This window comes from Corvus kubaryi, unplaced genomic scaffold (assembly GCF_017639235.1).
Source record: "Corvus kubaryi isolate FWS band 111438036 unplaced genomic scaffold, C.kubaryi_AGA036_p1.0 66, whole genome shotgun sequence".
Taxonomy (NCBI): domain Eukaryota; kingdom Metazoa; phylum Chordata; class Aves; order Passeriformes; family Corvidae; genus Corvus; species Corvus kubaryi.
The window spans coordinates 22538402-22564680 of NW_024582054.1; the positions used below are offsets into that span (position 1 = coordinate 22538402).

The window sequence follows — 26279 nt, forward strand, 5'->3', positions numbered from 1 at the left end:
CTCAAAATTACCCAGCCAAACTGAAACTGGTGCAGGGAAATCAGGGACAGACCAGGGGGAGGTATTGCTGATAGTAGAGCATGACTCAACTAGTTCCAATAAAGACTGAAAATGTACCAAGCAGCCCTTATGACAGATTCTGAGAAAGAGAAAGAAAAAGAAAAGGAAAATGACTGAAAAGCAAAGCAGTGATTCCTGTCAGAATACACACCAAGGAAGTGTATTGCACTAGAACTGTAAATGACAAAGCAGTGGAGAGTGGGAGCCAAATATGTTAACTGGTAGATACCACTGGTCACTATATGGACCAGCATCTTTCCTGAATTGTTCACTTTTGGAATTAGAATTTTGTGGCAAATTAAGGGAGTGGACCGTTCTTTTCTCTGTTCATTCCTCCTTTGAATGAAGATGTGTCCTTTGTGTGGAATTCTGCAACTATGGTTGCCATTTCAGATTTCAGTTTAATTGCATGAATATTAGAGGAAAACCAGCTATGCCTCTAATAAATAGTCTAAAATTAGTTCTCTGTTAATTAACTGACATCCAGAATAAAAGTCAATGAATGCAGTAAGTAAAAAGGTATGTTCTGGTGTTTGCCTATAATTCTGATTCATATAGAGACTTCATCCATAACCTTGAAGAAATTTTGGTCCAATTTAAATATTTAAGTGGTATGTGGATTCTGTACTTGCTCTCAGCAGACCAAGGAGTCAGAGAGGAAGAGCAGTGTCTTCCAGAATAAAAACAGTAAATTTTTTCCCATGAGAAAAAAGATGTCTTTTCTGTTTTAAAGATCCAAGTCCTCCAGAAAGCTGACTTGTTTAGCTCTAACACCAGTAAAATAAAAAATGCTCTCATCATTACCCCAAATCAGGATAAGAGCTGTATGTTTGTGCGTGCAAGCTCATGCACAATTCTGGAAGCTGTTGTACAAACACATGACTGTTTTATACACATACTGGGGAACATCAGTATCTTAGCTGTGTTTGTGTTGTTTGCCACCCATATTAAAATATCAGTGGTCTCATACTGGATACAGTAGATAAACATTGTTTTTAAAATATAGTATGGGAGAAAATCCAGGAATATGATGTCATCAACAGAGGGATGAGTCTGCTGTGTTCAGGGAGGGGCAGTAAAACCATAAGTTAGACTCATTCATACTAGAGAAGGAGCTGTTCCCAGAGAGGTGTTGCACTTAACTCATTTGCATCTGCTCAGCGGTGAATTTTCAGTCAAGGTATGTATTTTCACTTCTCTTTCATATGAAAAGTTCTTACTATTTAATTTCAGTGTGGTTTGTTCTTCTTGGAAACCACTTATTGAATTCTTAGTATGTTTCTGGTTCAGTGACTAAAGAGCCGATATTATTGTTCCAGGAAAATGGAGGAGAAAAATAACTTTTGCTAATGTGATTTTGCTAATGTGATTTTTGTTGGGTTTTGCAGAGCTATAACATTTACAGAAAAATGCTTTATTTCAAAGTATCCAATGTATCAAAGCCACAGGGTATTTCATCTGCCACAGATACTGTCCCATGTACTGGAGGGTAAGGATTTCTCCTATCCAGATTGCACTTCATGTCTGTGATCACACCATGGGTGCCGTTTCTTTCACTAAAATAATCAGGAAGTACAAGCAGCTAACTTTGTTTGTGGCTGAGAAATTACCTACAAAATAGCAAGGAGAAAAAAGAGTCAATTATTTTCTGTACATGCTGATAATTTTGTCTCTGTTTATTATTTTGATTGTAAACTTTGTTGGGCAGGATGTGGAAGTGCATGTGTGTGTACCTTACACTGCTAACCGGTCTCATCTGCACTGATTGAACGGCAAAGGCTAAACCTTTGAAACTTATACTACAAAGAAGAAAGGTTTTGGATGACATTTAAGCTGCATTATTAGGTTCTTTTAAAAATCTGTATGCAAATAAAGAAAAATTCAGTAGGAGATTGACTTTTAAGTTGCTGATGAAAACAAAGACCTTAGTAGTGGTATTGTAATTAGAATCATGTAACAAAAAGAGCAAAGGTTGAAATAAATGCTATACTTTCAGCTATTCCTTTTCCATTACTCAGTATCCTAAGCAGCCTTCTTAGTGTAATAATAGCAAATAGCCATAAAGACAGAAGTGTTCAAATAGTTAGCCATTAGAATTCTTCTTTTAACCTTCTGTATGTAATCTTACAGATGCTGTCTCCTAAGATAGGGGCAGACTTTTATCTTAAACAGCTGTACATATTTTCTTAGAAACTAGAAGACAGTTATCTGAGTAAAAGAAATCTCTACCTTCACATGACCCTCTAAGATTGAAGTATCAGCATACTGAGTAACATCACTCATGACTTTTACTTGGTCTCTGATAATGTGCAATCATTAAGAAAAAATTAAGAGAAGCATCTTTGCACTCCAGGTTCATTTATAGACTTCCAGATGTATTTCTCTTGTTTTCAGTGTGAATAGTGAAAACACAAACAGAAGGGATAAATACACCTAAGTTAATAAAGACCTTGGAATAGCAGACCAGGGACACCTCCAGAAAATCTTTGTCAGGTTTTCCTCTGGGCCTTTTAGGACATGTGAGAACAAGATTAATTGAGTTACTCAGTGTTACCTGAACATTTTGTACTGACAAACTAACAAAAGAACCGCCTTTCCTACTGAGTTAGAGCTTCCTGAAATATACATCCCATCCTTGCACAGGAAAACAGCTTTAAAAATTCTTTGTAGCTGTGTAATAGCTCAAGTATGTTCTCAGGCAGAAAACAAATTGAATTTGGGAGAATTTTAGGACATTCATTATGAAGACCCTAAAATTTATTGTTTAAGAATAACCAGTGTTTGATAATCTGTTTTTCACTAAAAGAAGGGGGTAAAAATCCCTTCAACACTCAAATTCTACTGTTTTTAAAGTCACAGTAGGAAAAAAATTCATATTGCAAGTCTAGGAAAACTTATCAAAGAATAGAGCTTTGTTTTCAAAACAAATTCCCTCTCAGTAACCAAATCAACTGCAAAAGTATACCTGAACCTATTAGCAATGCTAATCAATGTAAAGTAAAAAAAAACCCACAGGGAAAAATACCATTTAGCTAAAAGTTCTACTTTTCTTTAAAACTACTCATAAGCCTTGTTCTCTTTTCACTAATGGTTTTTTAAAACTCCCTCTCAGCACTCCATACAGATGAGTTTCCCCCTACCTTATCAAAAGGCTTATCTTCCTTCCTTCTTATGTTTAACATACTTCATACATCGAGATGGAAAATTGTGCCTCTGCCTGGCTGATACACAGCTGTACAGGAGCAGGGTACTTTAAAGTGGAGGCAAAAGCTATCCTTTGCCAGCTCTTTCTGGGCTTTAGTAACTTGTAGTTACTAAGGAATCACACCCTAGAGCAGTCTTTGGCTGCTGACTCACAAAAGGGTGGAGGCACATGGCTGAATCAGCTTCGCCCCTCGGCTGGGTGCCCCTGAGCAAGGATAGAGGGAGGAGAGGGCATCCCAGTGTTGTGCCAGCCCTGAGCCAGGTAGGCTCAGCCGCAGTGGGGAAGCACAGAGGATGAGAGCAGTACTTTAAATTTGGGCCCTGCAGGTTGGCTTTACACAGATCAAGTTGTAACTGCTTGTGATCACCACAGCAGTGACACCTAGTTTGCTTAGAAGTAAAGATAATGAACTGGGACTGAGGGACTCTGGTCATGGTCTAACACCCCACTTAGGAGTGTTAAATGTTGGAGAACAGGCACAAGTGGGAGATACAGACCAGAGAAACACAAGGGGCAAAGCTGCCTGCTCAAAGCACCTATCTTCAGTCTGATGACAGGCAAGTCCAAAGCATTCAGACATTGTGGCAAAGCTGCTATATCAAACTTCACTAAAATACTTCAGGACTTTTGATGTTCCCTGAAAGCGTGGATTTGACTTACTTTTGCTTCTGTGCTATATTTAAGTCCCCTACATGTTAACTCCTTATCTTGATTCAGCAAGGTTGGGCTGGTTTGTGTGAACCCTGCAAATAAATCTGATCATCCAGGTTTGCAGATTCAGTAGCTTTGCACAATAAGGTATGCCAGAATGGTGTTAGTATTGCAAAGAACACACTTCAGACTATGGTTAATTTGCAGAGAATGGAGCTGTCAAAATGCAGAAATCCACTTTAACCACTCATGTTATCTGAAATTACAGTTAAATGCCACAAAAATAGTGAGTGATCCATGGTAGAGGGCCAGGTCTTTTTAACATTAACAGGATTTATGCATGCATGCCCAGGGGCAGAACTGGTCATAGGTGCTTTTCCTCCTGCCGTGTTCCTGCCTTGGCAGAAAGGAATAAGCCCTTTGGGACCGTGCCCCAGTGCAGAGGTGGTCTGTCCCTTTGCCATGGCTGTAAGATTTCCTATCAGCTGTCTGACTGACTGAAGGGCTGCTGCTCTGAAGTGTCATGGGTTACAAAAGAAGGACAGCAGGTCCCTCTACCCACATACATGGAGCACAGCAATATGCCACTCTCCTGATGTGAAGGGTAATGGGAAGGTCTACAGGCAGGCCAATAAACTGGAAATGTTTCATCAGGTACCTCGAGCATTTTTACAAAAAGCAGCTATTAAGCCTTTATACTTCAAACCTGAGACCTGATCCTTAAACAAGTAAGTAGGATGACAGAAATATTGCATTACCTGTTGCTAGATTTCGGCTCAGCTCTGCATGCACCTCTCACTTCCCTCTGCAGCAGTCTTTCCCTATAATAAGCCATATTCTACTCTGTATTATATTTGGATTCTGCTTAGATTGTAAGCTTGCAAGAGTTTTGCACACTGATTATCCCCAAAGCCTCTGGCAATCAGTGTAACACAGCCAGTATGGCAGTGTCTGCAGAGCTGTGCTCCTGGTTCTACCTGCTAGACAGCAGCAAACAGCTCAACAAGAAACAACAAGATGGAGGGATGCAAAAAAGTCATACAAGTAGGCACACAGGCTAGATCCTCAGCTGGACTGACTGCTTGCAGTGCCCTCCAAGTCAGCATCAGCAAAGTAATGACAAATTATAGAAGATGAGGTCTTTTGGATGTATCAGCAGAAATGAACAATTTGCTCACAGGTAGCCCGCTTAACAAACATATCATTGACACATTCTCTTTTTCTGGCCTTATTCTCCAGATGGAAAGGTCTGTGAAAGGCTGATTTTCCTAGCTGTGAAATTAGGAGATTACAAAAAATGTACACCATACCTGTTCCTTTACCTATCACATAGATAAACCTGGTTCTGGGACACATAATACACTTCAAGTCACATTTTGGCCTTTGTAACTGTACAGCTTCAGTTCAACACTGAACTTCAGCCAATGAATCTTACAACCAGCCTAGTGTCATCAGGTTATGTATCATAACAGTCTCATCTCTGTCTGACACCTGAGCTCAAGGACGAATTTTTATTTCTTTATTTCTTCAGATCGAGTCACCTGAAACAAACCCACTTTACGCTGTTTGTACTCTGGGGAGCCCTCCCACATGCTCCTCGTGCAGAATCCTGTTTTACCTGTTCCAGACCAGCTCACAGATGGCTGTTCACCTTGACATCACCTAGAAAGGTTTCTTGGCCTGGTCCTTCTTGTGCTGGGAGTGCACACAAGCTATGTTCTCCCTAAGTAAACAACAAAAGAGTAGATGAAAGGTGTGAGGCTCTGAAGGTGACCAGGAAATGTCTGCTTTGTGGAAATTCTCTCCCTGTGCACACATAGACATACATATATATATATATACACATACACACAAACATATATTTAGAATTATTAACATCTAGTCAGAGAAGTAAAATACATGTTCCTTTGCATATTCATGCAGTCCTGTCCTACCCATTGCTAGGGGGACCTCAAACCTCCGTAACTTTCCTCCCAGATTTTTTACATTGTACAAAACAATCAGCAAATATTTTCATCAGACATTTCTGATGTGTCCATCTATTAATATCAAAACACTCATGGGTAGATAAATAAGCAAAAGCAGTTATCTGCTTCCAGGCCTGAAAACTGTTAGAGGTTTACAGTAAATAGCAAATTCAAATAAGACAAAGAATTTGGAATAGCAATTTACCAGAACAAGAGAACCAGTTTAAAACTTACAAGCTTTCTCCATACTGGTATTTTTTCTCCTCTGTGAGTTGCAAGTTCATTTTCAAAATGATAATAGTGCAATCTAAATAAAGCAGTCATAGTGAATCAGACATGAATGCAGTTCATGAATGGCTGGGATATTGGTCACAGAAGTTTTAATTTATAACACATGCTTTTTTTAAAAACAGCATGTGGAGGCAGGTCGCATAAGACAACCTCACCTTCTGATTATATTTTTCTTCTGAGAAACTTTTTTTAATTTAAAATAGTCACCTTATAGCTCATAAATTCCAGTCAGCTGGGTCAGCAAAAGGGACATTTCCCAGAAGTAGAAGGAAGTAGAAGTAACAAAGTGGAGACAGTTTTGTGTAGGTGTTTCCAGCAATGCTTTGGAAACAGTCTTTTTTGGAAATGTAAGAAGACAGCAATTAATTTTCTTCTACAATAAATGTAGTCTAAAATCTGGCATTTAAATCATACTACAGCTAATAACTATACAGTATGGGATATCTGGAGTTCCATTTTTCTACTCTTACATCATATATTTCTACCAACAGGTTAAGAAGTTTTCACTGCACACTGGTCTCTGGTTTTAAAAAAAGGGTTCAATGGAACATATTGATAAAATTTGCCTTAGAATAAATATACTCTGGTTAATTAACTTTAAAAAATCAAAGAGAAGTTTGACTTTAAATACAAGAATCAAACAATTTCAGATTTTGGACTATTTTGAAGCTGGGTAAAATATGGATCCAAACTGTATAAACTACCTAAGTTTTCTAACATTTTAAATCAAAATCCCAGATAAAGCTCTCATAAGCCTGGCATATACCTGACTTAGGAAAGAATTCTTATTCATTGTTTGGTCTGCAACTCTTTTCCCTCTTGAGAAATTAAACTCCTCTTTTTCCCTTCTTTCCTTCCTTCCATTTCAACATTAACATTTCTCCTTCTTCATCCTTCCTTTCTTCCCAACAGCAGGGCTTCTCCTCTGTTTCACTTAGAAGCAGTATGTTGCCTTCCAGAACTCACATCCGCTTATTTCCCCTTCACATCTTCCTGCCCTAAAATCCTGCCATGAGCCTTTGCTGCCTGCTGCAGAAAACTGTCACACACAATTCTACACAGTGCTTTCTCTTCTACAGTGGTGGCAAAGTGATGGTACACAAGTTCAAAGGGGACATGATTAACTTAAATCAGAATATTTTTTTAAATTAACAAAGCTGGTCAGAAGACAACATTTCTGTTCTAGAGACAAACTGGTGAAGGGTCTTGACATTTTTAACAAAAGCAAGAAAACAACCCACAGAACAAATGCACACACAGAGGATAAATCTGCCTGGGAATGGGGATCACTGATAAGGGGTTTTGAAAGAGGCATCTTCCTTCTTAAGCAAGTGCCTGAGGGATAAACTGTAGTGAATTGGGCTCTTGCAGTCTCTGGGGTTTTTTTGGAACTACTCCATTTTGTAAAGGTATTAAATTCTTTAGTTGGCCAGAGAGAGCAAGAGTGGGTCTGGGTCATCTGCTAAACTGTGAGCAATCAGTACATCTTCTCCTTTGTTCAAGATAAGAAATTACATCTTTAAAATATTTTCTGTTAAATTACCCAAATCTTTTGTGAAAATCTTTCTTTTAAAATCAGTTTCTCCAGAAATTTTCTATTTTTATAGTCATTTTAATGGAAAAGAAAATTCCCCTCCTCCAACACTTTAAAAAGTATCTCCTACATAGCTGTAGTAATATGTGAGTTTAAGGTACCAGAAAACATAATCCATTAACTGTAGCAGAGCAGAGGGGCAGAATCCCCTCCCTCACCCTGCTGGCCACTCTGCTTTGGATGGAGCCCGAAACACAACTGGCTTTCTGGGCTGCAAGTGCACTTTGCTGGGTGATGTCCAGCCTCTCATCCACCAGCACCCCAAGTCCTTCTTGGCGGGGCTGCTCTCCATCCCCCAACTTGTGTTGATATCAGGGGTTGCCCCAACCCAGGGGCAGCACCTTGCACTTGGCTTGTTGAACCTCCTGAGGTTTGCATAGGCCCACCTCTCAAGCATCCCTTCTCTCTGGGTGGAATTCCTTCCCTCTGGATGGCATCTCTTCCCTCCAGTGTGTCAGTCAACTGCTTCACACAGCTTGGGTCATTGGCAAATTTGCTGAGGGTACACTTGATCCCACTGTCTGTGCCAATAACAAAGACATTAAACCTTATCTTTTTGTTAGCTTTGGGTACAGTAGTTCTTTGAAGTAAATGTAGCATATGCTAAGGGAATCTGTCTCTCTAACTAAATTGTTACCCTGTATTTTTTTGTTGGGTCTGACATTCTGGAAAGAGCAGATAGGACATATCTTCTTTGCGAACACCAGTGCTCAAAAGCTGTGTATGCAGAGTGGAAAACAAACTGTCTGCACCAGGTTCCAGCAGAGCTCTGTCATCTCCTGTTGCTAACAAAGGAATTACAATAAATTAACACACAATTTAATTTCAACACTGGCAAAGCATGCAAAGGCAAAAAAAAATTGTCATCCAAACACTGACTGTTGTAAATCGACACTGTAAACCACACTACTTCTCGGCTGGAGAAGTGTCCTGAACCTTCCAGATCTCTCAGTGTTGAAAGTCATATCCATGTTTATACAGTTTAATCACCAAATCCCTTTCTGCATGTATTCAAATACTTAGTCTTTTCAATAGAAACAGGGTGTATTCTCACTCAAGAACTGTTGTCAGTAGAGTTCCCCCGGGTTTTCTGTAGAAAAACGGGCTCCATTTGGATTATATCTAATTTTTATCTGCTGTTACTATCAAGAAAATTGCAATACGGTTTGAAATTCACTATAGTGTGAATTACACACCATTTCTAACAGTTACATCTGGTTTTGAGCTTTTCTGTACAATATATAGAATATGGTGATTTCTAACTATGCTGTCTGAAAACTGACCTCTTTCCAATTGCCAATACTTCATGTACTGGCTAAGTGAGGAGCAGATACACAAAAATAATATGAAATTACTGTCCCAGCTGCTCAAGAAATAACAACAACATAGCAGGACCTAGTGTTTGACCTAGGAAGGACAAGGCAAAATGGTTTTCTAAAGTTTATAATTTAAGAAGTGAAGCACATTACAGACTAGTCTTCTCCTTCAGAAGGGAACTCACCATTGCTTGCACTGCCACACTCTGATTTTAGTTTTTAAAAGAATATGAAATTTTGAATAAACAAGCAAACAAAACCCTCCAATCCTTTAGTAAAGACAACCTGCCATTGTAAAGACAATGAATATCATGTCACATTTGTATTGCCTTCCATGACACAAATCAGTGATGCTGGGGATCATTCTCTGAGATGATCCACAAGGAAACCTATTCAGGAGGTTGAAATCTAAGTTTATAGTTTAGTGTAGCTGTTGTCAGAAGATCTAAATTAAACTAGGACCATCTTCAGAAACCCATGCATTAGAGGTGGTAACCTGAATGTAAATATCATGTCTTCTGAATTCCACCTGCTCAAAAATAAAGCTGTAATTTCACTTAAGCATTATATAGTTATAGTTAGATACTTTCTAGCCTATCGTGTTGTCAGAGCCTGAAGTGCTGTTTGGAAACTGCACCATTACGCAGCGAAGCTGTCCATATATCCCTGTGGTGAAAGGCATTAAGAAAACACAAGGCATTATTACTAATTTACAGGACAGATTCTGCCTGTGGCGTCTTCTGTGCTAAGGACTCCTCTGCTTGCACAGAGCCATGCTGTGTCTCAGCAATGGAAACAGCAAAATAGTGACTGAAACATTTCCAGCTGCTGGAAGGGATGACTGAGGAGTTGCAAATGTGGTTTTCAGACATAATGTGACAGGTTAAAATATTTTCTATGCTTTTCTAACTACAGCAGAGTAAAAAATCAGTTACCTGTATGATAAGAAATGAGGAAGGCAGTTGCTGTCAAAGTAATCAGTATTAGACTTTGGGACAACAACCAGTCAGTCCCACATACCGTGAGCTTCTTTGGGAGCTCTTTGCTATTGGAGACACTTGGGCTTTCCTCAAAGTCCACACCTGTGACAGCCAGTGGTAAAAATATGCAGAAAATGCTGCATTATTGCAAATACATGACAACAGTGTAAATATTATAGTGACTGGAGGCACTCAAGATGGCAAATCTCTTATTTTTTCCTAAATGGCTGTCAAAATGTCCTCAAGGTGCTAGAAGTAAAGTGCTTTCAGGGCACAGAGCCAGTTCATATGAAAGGCAAATCTTTCCATTAAGTATTTAATGCTCAGAGGGACCAATACTGACAAATGCTATTTGGCCATTAGACCTTCACATTTTTCCTAGTCATGAGAACCTAATGCTGCTACCCAGGGAAAAGAATAGTATTTCAATTGCTAAGAGAAAGGTGTGGCTAAACTGAGCTGAAGAGGTCTGGTGGGAGTAATGCATCAAAGAGCAAAGCTTTAGAGGACATACATGTGCACGTCAGTGAGGGAGCCGTGAGTGGAGGTTTCTGCACTGCTGAACAGCTCTTCTGTGCCTCCACTACAGCAGGGAGGACAAAGGAGCATCACTCACTTATCTTCTTGGGAACTGGTATGCCTCAGGACTCACAGCCTTTTCCTCTTATCATTCCACCTCTGAGGCTCTACTAATATCGTCCACTTCTCTCTGCAGGATATTCCCATTGTTCTCTGTAATGAAGATATCAAGCAATTTACTGGCATGGTTCATCAGTGCTCTTCTGTCTTTCATACTGAGATCAAGACTGTAACTAAATTAATTGAACCCCAAGACCAATTCTGAGAACCCACCCTAGGAATGGCTCAGCTCCTCCAGCCCATGTCCTGAAAGCTGTCATCAGCCAGGTGAAAATTCACCTTTTTATTTTCCAGCTTAGCAGGTTTTGGCCTGGTTCTTGCAATAAGTTTGAGCTATCTGGGTTTCAGGAAAGGCTGTTTTCTAAAGCAGGAAATTCTCGCTTTAAGAAAGAAATATAATCTAGCTGCACAAGCTACTCTTGATATGATCACTAGCATTTTATTTCTTTATCACTGGATACCTTAGCTATTCACTGGGCTCAGGGTATTGTCTGCCATTTGAGAGGTGCATTGTACTGATTGATACCATCAGACCTGCCATTTCACATGGTATCAGACTCCTGCAATGGATATTAAATTGGTCTCACAATGCTAGTGTGTTAAGCACTGAATTTTGTAATGGTGATGGAGTACAGAAATCCCTTGTCTACAACAGAAAATTCCTGTGGTGCCTGCAGAGCTCAGGGGACTAGATACAACCACCTTTGGCTTCGTTCCAATTTGGTAAATCTACAGGTCATATTATAAAACTCAGGAAGTTTACAGTCTCTTATTTTTCTTTGTACTTCAGTTAATTTGTGCAAATTGTGATCATTCATCTTGGTATTCTGACACCATGAGTGCAGGAGTGTAAGAAACATGCAAGATTTCAGCCCCAGGACAAGACAGGGTTTCCCAGCAGTCACTGACACTCAACAGGGAGCCCTGTGAGGTTCCTGAGGCCAAGGCATGTTGCTTTCACTCCAAGCACTGCTTTGACTGTTTCTCTCCCTGTACAAATCTGCAGTCTGGCTTGCAAGACAGTTCAGCTGGGGGAGATATTATCAAGATAGGCAGTGAACCAGCTAGGAACAAGAATAAATTATGTTAATAGATGGTCATCTCACAACAGATCCAATGTCGAGCATAAACTCTGCAAATCTTAAAAATGTAAGCAAACCACAATCTGATCATAGCTCCTGTTCACAGGAGGCCTTCCAGGTAACAATAGAAAATACAAAACATTGTTTTGAAACAAATATGAAAATCAAGTAAACAAAACCCAAAGGATCACAAGTCAGACATGGCAGCAGATAGACCTTAAGCTCAGTGATATGCTCAGAGCTTTCTGAAAGCAAAAGCTAACAAAGCTCAAGATAGCAGTACACAAGAGTAGGCTGACCCAATATCACATACATGGGAAAACACAGAGGGCTGATATGACTCAGTGTCAGAAGCGTGATAAACACATGCACAAGCCTGACAGGGCTCACCCTATCTCTGAAAGAGCAGACATAGCCTGTGACTCCCTGAGCCCTAACCTGAACTCTAGGTGTGGGCTGAATCTTGCTCCACGCATGGTCCCCATGAAAATGTTCTCAAGGATAAATTCATGTGGATGACTGTTCTTCACTCCTGCAGGGCTTTTGCAGTCCCACTCCTACTGCAGCTCCTAGATTTCTCACTCTCCTGACACTAACCTAAATGCTAGTTGTTGGCTGAGCTCTGGACGATGAGCACCCATGGTTAACCTTACCTGTTCTCATATGGGAAATGCCAAAAAAACCAAACCAAAATACCCTGCCAGCCTTGCAGAGTGAGCTTGTGGTCAGTTTTCTCCTGGTTGAGTATTTTCCTTCTCAGTTTTTAAAACATTTTGAGCAAACACACCACAATACAGACAGAAAAAATGTAGATCCAGCTGTTACTTGTGTTGTGTAAGATTTATGTGCTTTGCTGTTAGTCAGAAAGTTATCATCTCAGTTCAGGGACACACGAGGCTTCTGGTGACTCCTGACACCAGGCTGTGGAGCAGAGTCACATTAAGTCTAAAGGAGAAGGAGTTGGGCAGGTCCAAGAAGATCAAAATCCTCAAGAATTAAAGACTTGAGAAAAGCAGCAAGTATTCACAAGGAGAGGGAGAAGGAGTTGTGAGATTGACATTAAAAACCTCAAAACTAATGATATTTCCAAAGATGGAAGATTCAGATTCAATATTTATTTAAGTACATATACTAACTGGAAATAGCTTCATAAAGTTAAATACCTCATTCAACGTTATTCAATAAGCTTGTGGCCTCTTAGTATACAGGTGTGGGAATCACCTAATTTCCAGATTTTATTCCAAGTTAAACAGAATAGAGATTTGGAAATAGATCTTCCATCTGCCCAATGAATACAAACTGGCTTTTGTTTTTTTAACACTTACATTTAAGACCTTCATATACTTCATTTCTTTGTAGACATATACTGTCTTGAGAAAGCTGGAGATGAGGGAAAAATAGCTCTGTAAATCAGAGCAGCTTAAACTTTCTAAGATGTTTGAACAGCAGAAATCAAAGTGTGTGCTGAGAGGAGGTAGAAGGCAGTGATACGTTTATTCAGAGCAGTTGGATAGTTTTTGAATTAAACTTCTTTTTCTGCTTGTGAACTACAATAATAAAAGTGGCTGAGAAGTACAGGAAGTTTTACTTCAGGGTAGTTCTACTGCATTTAGTAATCCATCATGTACAAAAGGGAAGGGGAAAACTGCACAGCATTAACATAATAGAAATCTTCAGGAAAACAAAATGCTAAACCAGGTACTCAGCTCTAAATTTAACTTAGAGAGTTGTTGCTGCGAGCATGTCACTGTGCACGTTTTGTATGTATCACATTTGCATTTCCTGATGACCCCACAGTTGCCGACCTCCTTTACTTTTATTGACAAACCCTCTCTAATATTAGCAGAAGGTTTATTTTTGAAAAAGAGACAGCTGAGGGATTTATCTGCATACTTCATTGCTTCATCCAAGCAGTGCCTTGATATGATATGCTTCATAAGAACTCCAGAGCAGTGTTCAATGGATTTGGCATTTCCTATTACTTATTTGCTTATACCCTTCCCTTTTTAATTTAATGATGCTTTGATGCGCACTTTCTCTGCAAAAGGAATGTTCTCACTCCGTGTATGGCCAACAGCAGTTTTGCTGGGGTATATTCTACAGTCCAGGATCTGTGAAACATTTCCATACAAGAGGAGTGACATAGCTCCAAAGAATAGCCCAGTGAGTTTACACATGCAACAAAACTGCAACTGAATCTTTGTAGCAAGAGTCCTCCATCTCGTCCTTGTGCTCGCCACTGACTGAATGTGCCCATGAAGCCTTATGACAGCCCATATCAGAAATTTTCACAGGAGATACTGAATCCACTCCCTTTTGTAAAGTACTCTTAGTAAAATTACTGCTTATTTATTACAATAATACATGGCATTTATAAATATTACAATGGAAATGATAGATGATCAGAGCTGTATGGTAGCAAATTTCTGATTAAATATGTGTTTTCTCTTCTCTGTAAATCTGAGAACGAAGAGGACATATTTCTGCAAGGAAAATGGTTAATTTAAAAAGTTATTTCTTGCTGAACAATTTTAGCATACACTGCCCTTGAGATAGTTATTTAAAACTAAAATATGGGTGGCCTTTATGTCAGCTTTGAGGAATACAGACTTCTCAGGAATGAGAAAGGTGCTGTGAACATGCAGATTTTTAAAAGGTCAGAAAGTAAGCAAAAAGTAGTGTATGGATGTAGGTTTGGGTTTTTTCTCCTAGATAATAACTTTGTCAGAAGAAACTCAAAAGAATAAAACCAAAAACTTTGCCTGCAGTTCATCTACGATAGCTGTTGTTGAGGTACCACAGAGCTTTACACAGCATTCCTGCACTCCCAAAAGACCAGCAGAAATTTTCCTTAAAACCAGTACTAAGTCAAGGTCCAATACATTGAGCACTACATCAGACTTGTGTTCATTTAAAATATGGACCTAAGCCTCCTTTATTGTCTTTTTTTAATTCTTAAAAATCAGAAACTAACATTTTAACCATTCCTTCCAAGAGAAATCAGCAGCTTATCCTTTTGATCTCTGAAAACTTGGATTGTTTTAAAGGACTAATTCCCAGGAAACTTTCCCATATCTTCTTTTGCTATAATTCTGCATTTCATTTCACAGCTATAATGCTCTATTTTATAGTGTCTATAATGCTCTATTAAGCCTAAATATTTGCTATTTTCACAGTGGAGTTATGCTTCCCATGCTCTAATCTTAGTGTTAACATCAAGGGGTAAAGGAGCCCCTGCAAGGTCTTGGGTGCTTCAGAAACTCCAGGGTGTCTTGTCTCCAGAAGATCTCTCAGAGGTCTTGTACCATATACCAACCCTATGCAGATATCCCAGACAGCCTGCACTTTCCAAAATGCCAATATCCAAGCACCTGAATTGCCTTCCAGGTACCTGGCTACCACTTTCCCTCAGAATCACCAAATTTTTTAATTGCCTCTATACACACTGAATGCAGTTCCTCAGGCTTTCTGTGCAAAAAAAGGCAAAACTCCCCATTAATATGCCAGACCAAATTGTCAACAAATGTAGATTTCTATTTCAATTTCCAGTTCATCCCTCCTGCTTCACTGCCTGAATGTCTCTGCTTAATTATTCCAGATCTTCTTTTTCCTCTGGGATATTCTTTCTTTTCTAACCACATAACTGAAGCACCCTAATGACCAGAAGGGTAAACAGAACAGTACATACAGGTTGAAAGCTGGCTCCAGCAGCCCAGTGTGGCACATGGTAGACCTGATGCAGACGACTAACACAGCACATTTCAGTTGCCAATATTGGCCTCTCAACTCCTGGCTGTGCAGGCTCTGCTTTCCTGGTACCCAAGCTGTCTTGTTCCTCCTGATGAAAATCTACTAATACAAGAAAAACTTTTCTCTGGTTCCTTCTGTGACTTAGATGAACCAGTTTTGTGTTCCAAAATTAAAAATAATTAAAAAAAAATACTTTTGGGAAGGCCAGTTCCCATAGCACTCTCAACAAAATCTACACAGCTTCCTAAGGAACATTGCTGAGCAAGGGCATCTCAGTGAGGTAGAAAATTCCAACAAATGAGGGCACTTGCTGCTGAAATTCAGCTTTAAGTAACCAGGGACTTGGTCTAGTGGGAGGTTCCCTGCCCATTGCAGGGGGGTTGGAGTTGGATGATCTTTAAGGTCCCTTACAACCCAACCCAACCCAATTCTATGATTCTACTTTTTATTTTTTTAGCCTTAATCCAACTGGAATTTTCATTTATTAGCACAAGAAGCGCAAATTAAGGAGCTTAGGATAATGTGGGTTGGAAGGTCTGTAGGCCAACCTCTTGCACAAAGCTGGGTCAGACTATGCTACTCTGGTCTTTTACAGCTGTGTCTTTGAAATTTCTGAGGATTACAAGGCTGAAATTTAATGATTTAGTGGCTGGAGAAACTTGCAGATTCTGTGTTTTGATCCTGAAAGAGGCTCTAGTGTTAAAAATATTATTTCTCACTTCAGATTAAGTAGGATTCTTGTCCTAATCTACTCTTTCAGAATGACAACAAAATCCAGCTTTGGTGACATTTGCAACATTTTGGAGGTCATCTTTAGTAGATCATCTTTAGTAGAAAAGTTTCTAAAATATTGATGGCAGCAAGTAGGGATCAAACACGGACTGACTCAAACATCATCACCAAATCTGAACTAAATCAAAACTTTATGAGATGAGCCCTTTCCCTTATACAAAGGTCCTGTGATCAGGACAGTACTCTGAACCAATTCATATTTTCCTTCTTCTTCCAGTTCTCACCGCATTCCAACGACGCTGTTCTTATCCATTTCAGTTATAACTATTTTACACAGAGATGATACCCTTTGCCAGAATCATCACAGTTATTGACTGGACTGTCTAAAGACCATTGAAAAATAACATACCAGGTTTTGAAAGCTAAAATGTATAGGATATTATTTTTAGGAAATTATAACCCTGGAGAGTTTAAAGTAAGAACATTCAAGATTTCCACGCAGAAAAAAAAGCATTATGCAAAGTGCTTCATTGCACTTGATTGGATTTCTACTTTCTCCACGCCTTTCTTTAGTTGGAATTGAGTGGCTTCAACTCCCACACAGGGAGAAAAATTAGTAGCCTCTTCTCACCTTGGTCTCATTGTTATTGAAATAACTGCTTTCACAGAGCAACTTTTTTTCCCCCCACCTTTTTCCTGACATAGTTGATGTAGATGCCTTTAATGGTAACTGCAGAACAATAATTTCTTTCCATGGTGGGCTTCAAGCTTACACAACAAATAAAATCTAAAAATTACACTTTTGAGAGGTAGCTCCTCTGTATATTTTCTTTATTGCCTTAGTTTTCTGGCAAACTATGGAGCTTGTGTTTAAAAGAATTTTTTCTTTTACAAGGTGATTTTTGTCCCAGTCAAGTTCCTGAATCTGGTTCAACATGAAGCCTCATGAGCCATGAGAGCAGCCGTAAGGTGAAAGGGACAGTGAAGGGTGAATGAAGAGCAAGAAACCTTTAAGTTAACATGGCCACAGAAAGTGTCCGCTGATCTACAACCTCAAAGATGCTAAAGCCCATTAGGGATTCATTATACAAAGATTGGATATTAAAAATTAATGTAGTGGGATCCGTAAAAGCAGAACATTTTAGGAATGTTTCCCGTACTTCCTCTACCTCTCCAAAATAACTAATGCCTCCACAGTAACGCAGAATTAAAAGGACATTCAGAGAACGTTTCAGAACATGTTTCAGAGATGCCACAAGAGTGATATAATTTTGCCTTCCAGTATTCATCCAGCCAAAGATACAAACCCATTCTGAAGCCAAAGAGAAGGGTATGAGCAGTCCCATTGGGCTTGGATTAGATGGAAACAAGAGTCTCAATGAACTGGGGATAGGTGACAAAGGTGATTTTTTTCAGGAGTAAAGGTTGCAAGAAGACCAGGTTGAAATAGAAGCTTTGAAAATAAACCTTATGGAGGAGATATAGAATTTATAAAGAGGATGGGTCACCTGTATTTTTGTTGATACTAAATTCTGAATGTTAGAGTCCACCACTGAAGCTCAATCTTCCAGCACACCTTTGGGTTCTTGCTGGGCAATGCCTCTGCTTATGCCATTCCATCATATGTCCTTCAGGCCTGCTAGACCTGTCGGTGTGGAGCTGAAGGAGAAATTATGCATTCAGATTGTTTTGTTATAACCTATTACTAAATAAAAATCCTCCTTTTCCTCGCAAATAGATGTTCTGCAACCAAATCCTCCAAAACTGTTAAAATAAAACTTACCTTTCTTGGCCAGCAAATACCTGTCTGACGGTTGCAAATGAGGCAATTTAGGGGACATCCTACAGCCTCCTAACAACTTGCTGAATCTATCAGGTTTACACTCGAAGCTCCTGAGGGCAGCAGTGGCACTTACACAAAGTCAGCAGGACTTCCAGGCTTCCTTGCACAGACCACACTGTGGAAGGCCTCCCTTACCTACAGCAGCTTTTAAACTCCTGCTGTTTCCCATTTCAGTCACAGCAGATCTGTCAGGCAGATACCTTTTTTCCTCTTACGGCTCTGGCAACTCCTGTGTTACATTTACTGTAGCTTTTGCATTAGCATGAAGAAGCAAGGATGCCTGGCAAATCAGAACCACCAGGGGACACTTGGCTGCCCAAGCTGGGCTCAGAGATGTTCAGGACAAACTCACACAAAAAATACAAAGCATTAAAGCAGGCTGGGCTCTGCACAGAAACAGACAGTCACAGGAGAGGCTGGGGCAGCCCTTGCTTGTTTCTTTCTGTAGCTAACACGTCTTCTAAAAAATCACCATGCCAGAAGTCAGCCAGTGCCTCTCTCAGTTTGCAGCCACTCCTTCAAATCCATATTTTTTTCTCCCAGCTTTTCCTCTCCTCTGTGCCACTGACACCCAGCTGTACATGGGGCTGTATGTATGTATGCCAAGCCAACTGTATGTATCCAAAACCACTTTTGGCCACTGACAGCACTTAAAGCAAACTAGATAATTGTAAAATTCTGCTAAGGATGCTACAGACTGGGTGTCATACCTATCCTTCACTCAGCCTTGCTAAGAAATTCCTGAAATAAATGGAAAATTTAGCTGCTTTCTAGGCAACTTTCATCATGAATGATCATCCATCAAAGAAATTCCTCATTTGGAGAAGACTAGTGGGGCCCTGGGCCCACTCTATCCTTTGCCCTTGCAAATCAGACTGTGTAGGAAAACATCAGGACTGTGTACCTATGCTTTTTAATATTCTCTCTTTTGCTCCAGCAAACCATATTATAGCAGTTGACATCATAAAAGCATTTATCTGTTTTAGGCTCCACCTCTTGTCTCTGAGGTCTAAATTAGCAAGGTTAATATTGCAACAATCTCAGAATATACTAATTACAAATTTCACACCTTGTTTCTGCAAAACATGTAATCAGCAAAGTCACAACAGCTGTAAAATATGCATTACAAAGTCCCTCTCTTGCTCACACAAAGTAGATTACTGCAGGTAACATTGAAATAACCTGAATTCTTACTACACTTTTCAGAACTTGTCCTTGTATAAGACATGACTGAGACCATCATGAGATATTTAGTTATTCACTGTATCTTACCATACAGAAAATGTTTAGCATAGTACAAGGAAAGATTAACACTGGTGTCATTACTAATAAAGTCAGGAGTTCAGTAGCTGTGGGGCTTCATCCAGACCCAAACTGATGGTGAAATCATTCACCTGAAGCAGCATATCCCATTTGGGGAGTAAAGCTGTGCTGGAGCTTGCATTAATCCAGTAGCAGCATTAACTGATCACTGACCTTTTTCCCCCTGTCCTTACATTCCTTAGCTCATATCTCTTGATCCTTAGAGGACTTTTTGTTCCAATTCATCACATTCCCTTTCTTTTCTTTCAAGAACTTTCATAGGCCCCAGCATGTATGGCTGCAGCAGGGGACTTTCCTTCCACATTCTAAGATTAACCGCTCTGCGGGACTCCAGGTGTCATCCTTGGCTTGCTGACTAACTCCTGCCTGTCTTCTGGCATGCTCCCTCCAGTGCAGTATGTGTGGGTCAGTCCTTGAACAGCAGGACATCCCATGAGTTTGCCAAGAGACACCAAGGTGCCCTAGTGACTCTGCCCAGCCCTCAGAGTTTCAGGCTATGGCACGGGTGACCACCACCTTTCTGGAGTCTTTCTCCACCTGCTTGTAAAGACAATACAACAGTCGATTAACCCCTTCTTCCCAGTCCCTCTGCAGGGGTTCGTCACTTGCAGCATTGGCAGGATCTGGCCAACACCCAAAGTATCCCCCATGACCCGACTCCAAAGCCTTCAGCCTTGGTGAGGGCTGGCTGCCACCAGCATTGGCCAGGACACAACTGCCTCCCACACAGGGCACCCTGAAGCCCCCTCCCATCAAAACCTTGTCTTTTGTTCCCAATGCTATTAGCAAAAAATACTCCAGAACAACACGAGATAATGACTGACAGTGGGTTTTATAGACTGCCAAGGAGGAGGTAACTCACAACAGGAGGTGGACTCCGTCAGGTTCAAATTCAACCCCCACAGGAGTCCCTCAGAACCACTAATGATAGATTACTTCAGCTGGGCAGTATTTCAATCAAAACTGTCACATAAAATCTTATTGAAAGTCCCTGGTGAGATATTAGGCTTGTCTTGCATTGCACAGAAAGTATTTGTAGAGAATGTGTGAAAGGATCACATTTATTTTCACCGAAATATGACAAGAAAACAGCAAATCACTGCCTTCTCTAAGCTGTGGCTTTGTCAATAATTTATTCAGCAATCACATACTTCAGATGCTATACAGAATAGCATCAAGCACATCATTTTAACCCCAAACATTAGGGTTTGTAAATTGATAATTAGCACATTTTATCTTGTTCGCTCCTCCATTTCTAGCAATGCATTATGGAAGGACTTGAGCTAAAGACCAAGGTGGCAGGCTGCCAGAAGCCCCATGTCATGGACTTGGTGGCATCCTAACTAGTCCCTGCACACTGTTCTTAGACCACAGTAATATGATAGAATTAAGTTATTTTAAAGCATTCTAGATTTTTCCCTTCTAAAACCAAAATCTAAAAGAGATTAATTGCAGAGAAAATACAGATAAATCAATAGGCAGTTTTGGAGTTGCTATTTGTTGTAAATTAAATTCTGTAAATGAATGAAATGAAAATCACAGAAAAGGCCAACATGGCCTTTATGACCACTCTCTTAATTACGAATGCTTATTTTATTAAATGTGTCCATACATCCAACCTCAAAGCATAAAATAATGCACTTACAATTTTTTTTTTGCTGGTTCACAGCCTACTACCAGCAGAAGAAACAATTTCTGATAATTTCATCAAGCAACAGAATTTCTCTATTCCCAGATGACCTCTTGTTGGCCATCCGTTAGTATTTCACTTCCCACGTGTTTTTGCAATGAAAAGTGCCAGCGTAGAAAGAAAGAGGGACTTGAAACTGCTGTTTGCAATTTGTTACTGGCATCTCTCACAGCCACACATGTTGGGCTTTGAGATATTTAAGGGCTACATTGTAACACAAAGTACACAAAATATGACCACCATTTTTCATCAATTCTGCAACCAATAGCCAAATTTCTGTATGCATATTAAGCACTCACAATTACCAGCCAACAATTCCAGCAACCAGAAAACAAATGAGAACCCTCATCTTTTCAGGAATGGCACGTGTCCCTTTTCACTGTCACGTTACCAATTGAATAGGACAAATGTCTTAATTAAAAATACATTTGAAAATCTTCCGATCAAATGATAATACAAACAGTGGTTATTATAAAGACCTGGAAAAAGACAGTTTTTCTGTCACTCAGTCCAGAGAATTATATGTACTGATCTGGGAAGCCAATCTCTCATTTGAATAATATCTCAGCATTCATTATCCAAGAGCACAAGAAGAAAACACAGTTAACATTTTATCAGTAGTGAGTGATGCTGCACACTCAACTTCTGTTTGGTTTTAGTAGCATTCAAGTACACATCTGACATTTCTGCCTGTAAATAGTTCCCTGTAAGATCCCAGACTGTTCTGATCTGTAGAATGTTTACAGCATTCTGGTTTTCAGACTGTGCTCTTGCACCCAAGCTGGCTGACTGCAGCCTGACTACAGACAGGTCCTGGCTTATATGATGGCCACCATCTCTGCCAAACTGCCAACCCACCCACTGTGCACCTCTTAAAACTGAGCTCTCTCGTGAAGTTGTACCACTTATCTCTTCTGTGACTTGGCTGCAGAAAGAGACTGTAACGCAGAGACAGAAATACATGGACAATTTCAGTGCGAAGCTGAGAAAGGCATGCTGCTGGCAAACACTGATCCCACAGCATTCTCAATGCAAACTAGAGCTGCAAACTAAATGTCTGTTTATAGTACAGTCATAATATTTGGAAAAATATACGGTGTTCTTCGGGGAGGAAGCACCACTGAATTCCACTCAATTCTTGCTCTGCAGGGGAGAGTGTAGAATGTTGCAGGATGTGACACAGAACTAGCAGCTTTACCAAGAGCAACCTGAGACCCAAGGTACACCTGTCCTTTAGGAGACCATGTCTAATGAAATAAAAAGATAAGAAGACAAACTAATGATGAACATCCTCAAAGAATGAGCAAAGACTTGCTGCAGCTCAGTTCTGGTGAATAAAGGCTGGTAAATGTTTTCTTCTGTTAACCCATTCACAGCAATGTCTGTTGTTGCTACATCCCCTCTGTTTCACTTGCCTAAAATTTGTCCAGGCAGTCCATAGCAATGCTGCCTGTGAAACATTCCACAGGCATGCCCTGTGTCTATCAGAAAGCAAACCAGGGAGGTGTAAGCCTGTTCAAAAGCTATGCTTCTAGGACATCAGGAAAAGCAGAGACAGATCTTCTTATAGTGTCTTTTGCAGCAATGAGCTAGATGTAGCAATCTCATGTCACCTATTTTTCTCTTCACAGAAATGGTTTCCATCACAACTGAAAATGTTACACAGCTGTACAACACAATCACCCAGGAACGCAGAGTCAGTACACCAGATTTCCTCAATAATTCAGGAGTGCATCAGATAAAACAAAATGAATGTGTCAGTGCAGATGCATGGAAATGGCTACAGGATTTTCAGCCTGCATTCCTCTGGTTTATATTTATTCTGGGATCAATAGAAAATTCCTTTGTGCTCACCGTCCTGTGTTTCCACAAGAGTAGATGCACAGTGGCTGAAATTTACCTAGCAAACATGGCATTTGCTGACCTGATGTTAGTCTGTACTTTACCCTTCTGGGCCATTAATATTTCTAATAATTTTCATTGGCCTTTTGGCCTGTTTCTCTGTAAAGCCATCAACATTATGAGCTACATGAACTTATATTCTAGCATTTATTTCCTGACACTAGTGAGCATTGACCGCTACCTGGCCTTGGTGAAAACCATGTCTCTTGGACGGATGAGACGAACTGTCTGTGCCAAATGGTATTGTTTTGTAATCTGGACATGTGCATTGCTCATTTGTTCACCTACAATGGTGTTTCGAAATCTGAGTTATTTTAAAGAATACAACATCACAGCCTGCGCTCTTCTTTACCCATCCAGCTACTGGGAGCTCACAAACAACTGCTTGCTGAATATTGTGGGGTTTGTGTTCCCATTCTGTGTAATTACCTATTGCACTGTGCAAATCATCAAAGCCTTACGAAGCAGTGAGCTACGAAAAATGAACGTAGTCCAGACAGAAAGGAGAGCCACCATGCTGGTCCTTGCTGTGCTCTTGCTGTTCATCATTTGCTGGCTTCCATTCCAGATCAGTACGTTCACCGACACAATCCGTTACTTCTCACCCACACTCAAATGCCTGGAAGACATCAATGACATACTGACCCAGATAGCCACGTACTGTTCCTTTAGCAACAGCTGCCTGAACCCAATCTTGTATGTGATTGTTGGGAAAAACTTCCAGAAGAAGGCTGTGGAATTCTACAAGGACTTGTTCACAAGGAGGTGCAGAAAATTACAGTCTGTGCAGATGGAAAATTCCCTGGACACTTTAAGAACTTCCATTTCAAGCGAATACCCAAAGAAAATGTCTGTTTTGCCATTATCCCAATAGCATAATCTTAGGAAATCCTTACAGGAAGAATGCCTTCTAACATATCAGTCTCTGCTCCTATCCATCTGCTACAAGTCCACAGAGTAAACACGTACTAGTTCATTATATGAGGGAAAACAATGGTTTGATCTTTTTGGAAATTCCATAAAGAGACCTGCTTCTAATGTTATTGGATGTTTTTCATGACTGAATCCTGTTTTGTGGCTTACTTACATTTTCGTGGCTGAATAATATTTGGCTCATGTATCATTTGGAATGTTTCCATTTCTAAGGTGTACATACAATTCTCTGAACAGAGCCCCAGTAGAGAAGCTATTGTCAGGATTGTGCAGCTACTTATGGTACCCACAATAGTGTGTTAGATAAGATTTTTGATCTGGGAGGGGCTTGTGTTTGAGTAAGTTCCGTTAAGTGAATCCATTTTTAGATGTGTCCATCTTTTGGGTTTTTAATTTCTCTCTTCAATCATCCAAAAGTCTCCGATTTTTTCATTGACAAGCAGTGCATTTTTGCAACTGCTCCAGTTAGTTACAGATTTACATGAGCAAGTGTGTATGGAAAGTAGCTGGAAAAAAGGTAAAGCTGTAGTGGAAGGGAAGCTGCATCCAGCTGCATGCAGTTAGCTGAGTTTTCTTTGTAGAAGATTCTTTACCCCTTCTACCTTGGAGTGAAAGCATTAATTTACTCCTTTTGAGTGAGCGAATGCTATTTACATTCACGCTTACACTTCAGTTCAGACACTTGGGTTTTTAGTATTCACAAAGCATAATTAATGTTTTTTAACGGATATATAAAATCTCAGCACAATTGGTATAATCTCACAAGCGGAAGAAACTGAGAATATGAAGGAGAGCATCACCTAACTACATTAGAAATCTAACTGAAGATAACAGGGGTCTTGAAAGTTCAGAGTATTCAAGAATGGCCTTTTCAGATTCTAGTAATACCTACATTTTATTTGTAGAGTTAATCTGTGAGATTTTAATACAAGAGAGCTTTTCCCTAATTGGACTGTATTTTTGATCTAAGTTGATTATACACATAAGAAAGCTCATAGTGTACTGAATTGTCTGTATGCCCTTTAACCTCTAGGAACCTTGATCTAAATGGAGTGGAAGATGATCCAGTGTATGCTGAAACTAACAGTTTTTTTTCTTTTTAAAGCACTTAAGGTTACAGCTTTTAAAGCCGCCAAGGGAAATGAAGTTTGGTGACATAAGCAAACTCAGACTGCAACTACATGGTCTTTATTCATTAGAGCTTGAATGGAGAAATAAAGTTCATTTAAGATGGGAAATTTGTATTAAACCTTCAAATAACTGAACTGCTAATTAGAAGAGTGCAGACGTGCTTTAAAGACTACAGGATTTAGATCATCCTATGTGATTTATAGGCAATTTCCACAGCTTTTCTTTGATAACCTAGTATAATCTTATGTCATAAATACTTCTACTGCTCATCCTTTTTATTGTCTGAAGCAGGAGGGACAACTATGACAAAACACTGCAAGGCTTTCTGTTATATCCAGTGTTATCACATTGTCTCATCCATGAGCATGCTGTTCAAGCAACCATTACACAAAAGGAATTCCATGCAGAGGTTATTCAGGCAACAGAAGTTATTTCTGAATATTTGGTACTGAGTAGTAAAATATAAAAATGTTATTGTGTTAATATCACATTAATTTAAACAATGTAAATACATAGACATTTTTTGCTATGCAGTAAGCATGTACAAAAGAAAATAAAGTACTTTGAGAAATGAGACTTCCTGGCATTTTCTTCTCCAGCCTGTATCCTGTTACTAAGAAATGATTTGTCAGAAGTTCAACTGTTCCAGTTATTTACTTCACCTCCTGTTACACCAAAGGAAAGTGAGCTGAAACAACAGAATTTTAGCTGCTTTGAGATCTTTCTTTTCAGGGCCCATTTCTAACTGGTGCTGACCATCCTCAGTCCCTTTGGAAGTTAAAATCTGAATTAAGGCAGCTAAGGGTACTGAAATATTTTCGGAAGCTTTTCTCTGCCTGCTGATAATTCAAGGTCCCATGCAGGCACCAGCAACAATGGAAAGCCCCTGCAGCAGCTTCTGCACATCACAAAACAGAGACTGTCACAGACTGTTTAATTTACATTTTACTGACTTTTCAGTGTGATGGCATGTTTGTGGTATTCACATGCATCATTTATACAGGCAACAAAAAACCCCCAAGAAATAAAGTGTAACATCCAAGCTCTATCTGACCTACTGACAGTTTCCAGTCACACTTGGCTTGGTTCTGTTCTCAAAGAAACATGACAAAATATGAGAATAACTTTTGGTAAAATTAGGTCAGACTTTGTCCTGAGAATTTCAGAGCTGAAGATGCCAAAGAGTAATC

At 39.7% G+C, this 26279-nt stretch overlaps 1 protein-coding gene across 3 annotated transcripts; it reads left to right on the forward strand.

Moving 5' to 3' along the window:
• Positions 1-1143: 1143 nt before the first annotated feature.
• Positions 1144-25663, forward strand: BDKRB2 (bradykinin receptor B2). 3 transcript variants are annotated; one of them, XM_042047878.1, is made up of 3 exons: positions 1144-1240; positions 10780-10970; positions 22755-25663. In XM_042047878.1, exon 3 carries the CDS (start codon positions 22757-22759, stop codon positions 23897-23899), a length of 1143 nt encoding a protein of 380 aa, XP_041903812.1. In that variant the 5' UTR covers positions 1144-1240; positions 10780-10970; positions 22755-22756; the 3' UTR covers positions 23900-25663. The 3 variants fall into 3 exon arrangements, with proteins under 3 accessions (XP_041903812.1, XP_041903811.1, XP_041903813.1); XM_042047879.1 differs by lacking the exon at positions 10780-10970 and adding an exon at positions 22273-22467 and having other exon boundaries at positions 1157-1240; XM_042047877.1 differs by lacking the exon at positions 10780-10970.
• Positions 25664-26279: the final 616 nt, after the last annotated feature.

Bases quoted from the DNA above. Each gene is read 5' to 3' on its own strand.
- BDKRB2 (XM_042047878.1), top strand. From the start codon at position 22,757: ATGGTTTCCATCACAACTGAAAATGTTACACAGCTGTACAACACAATC.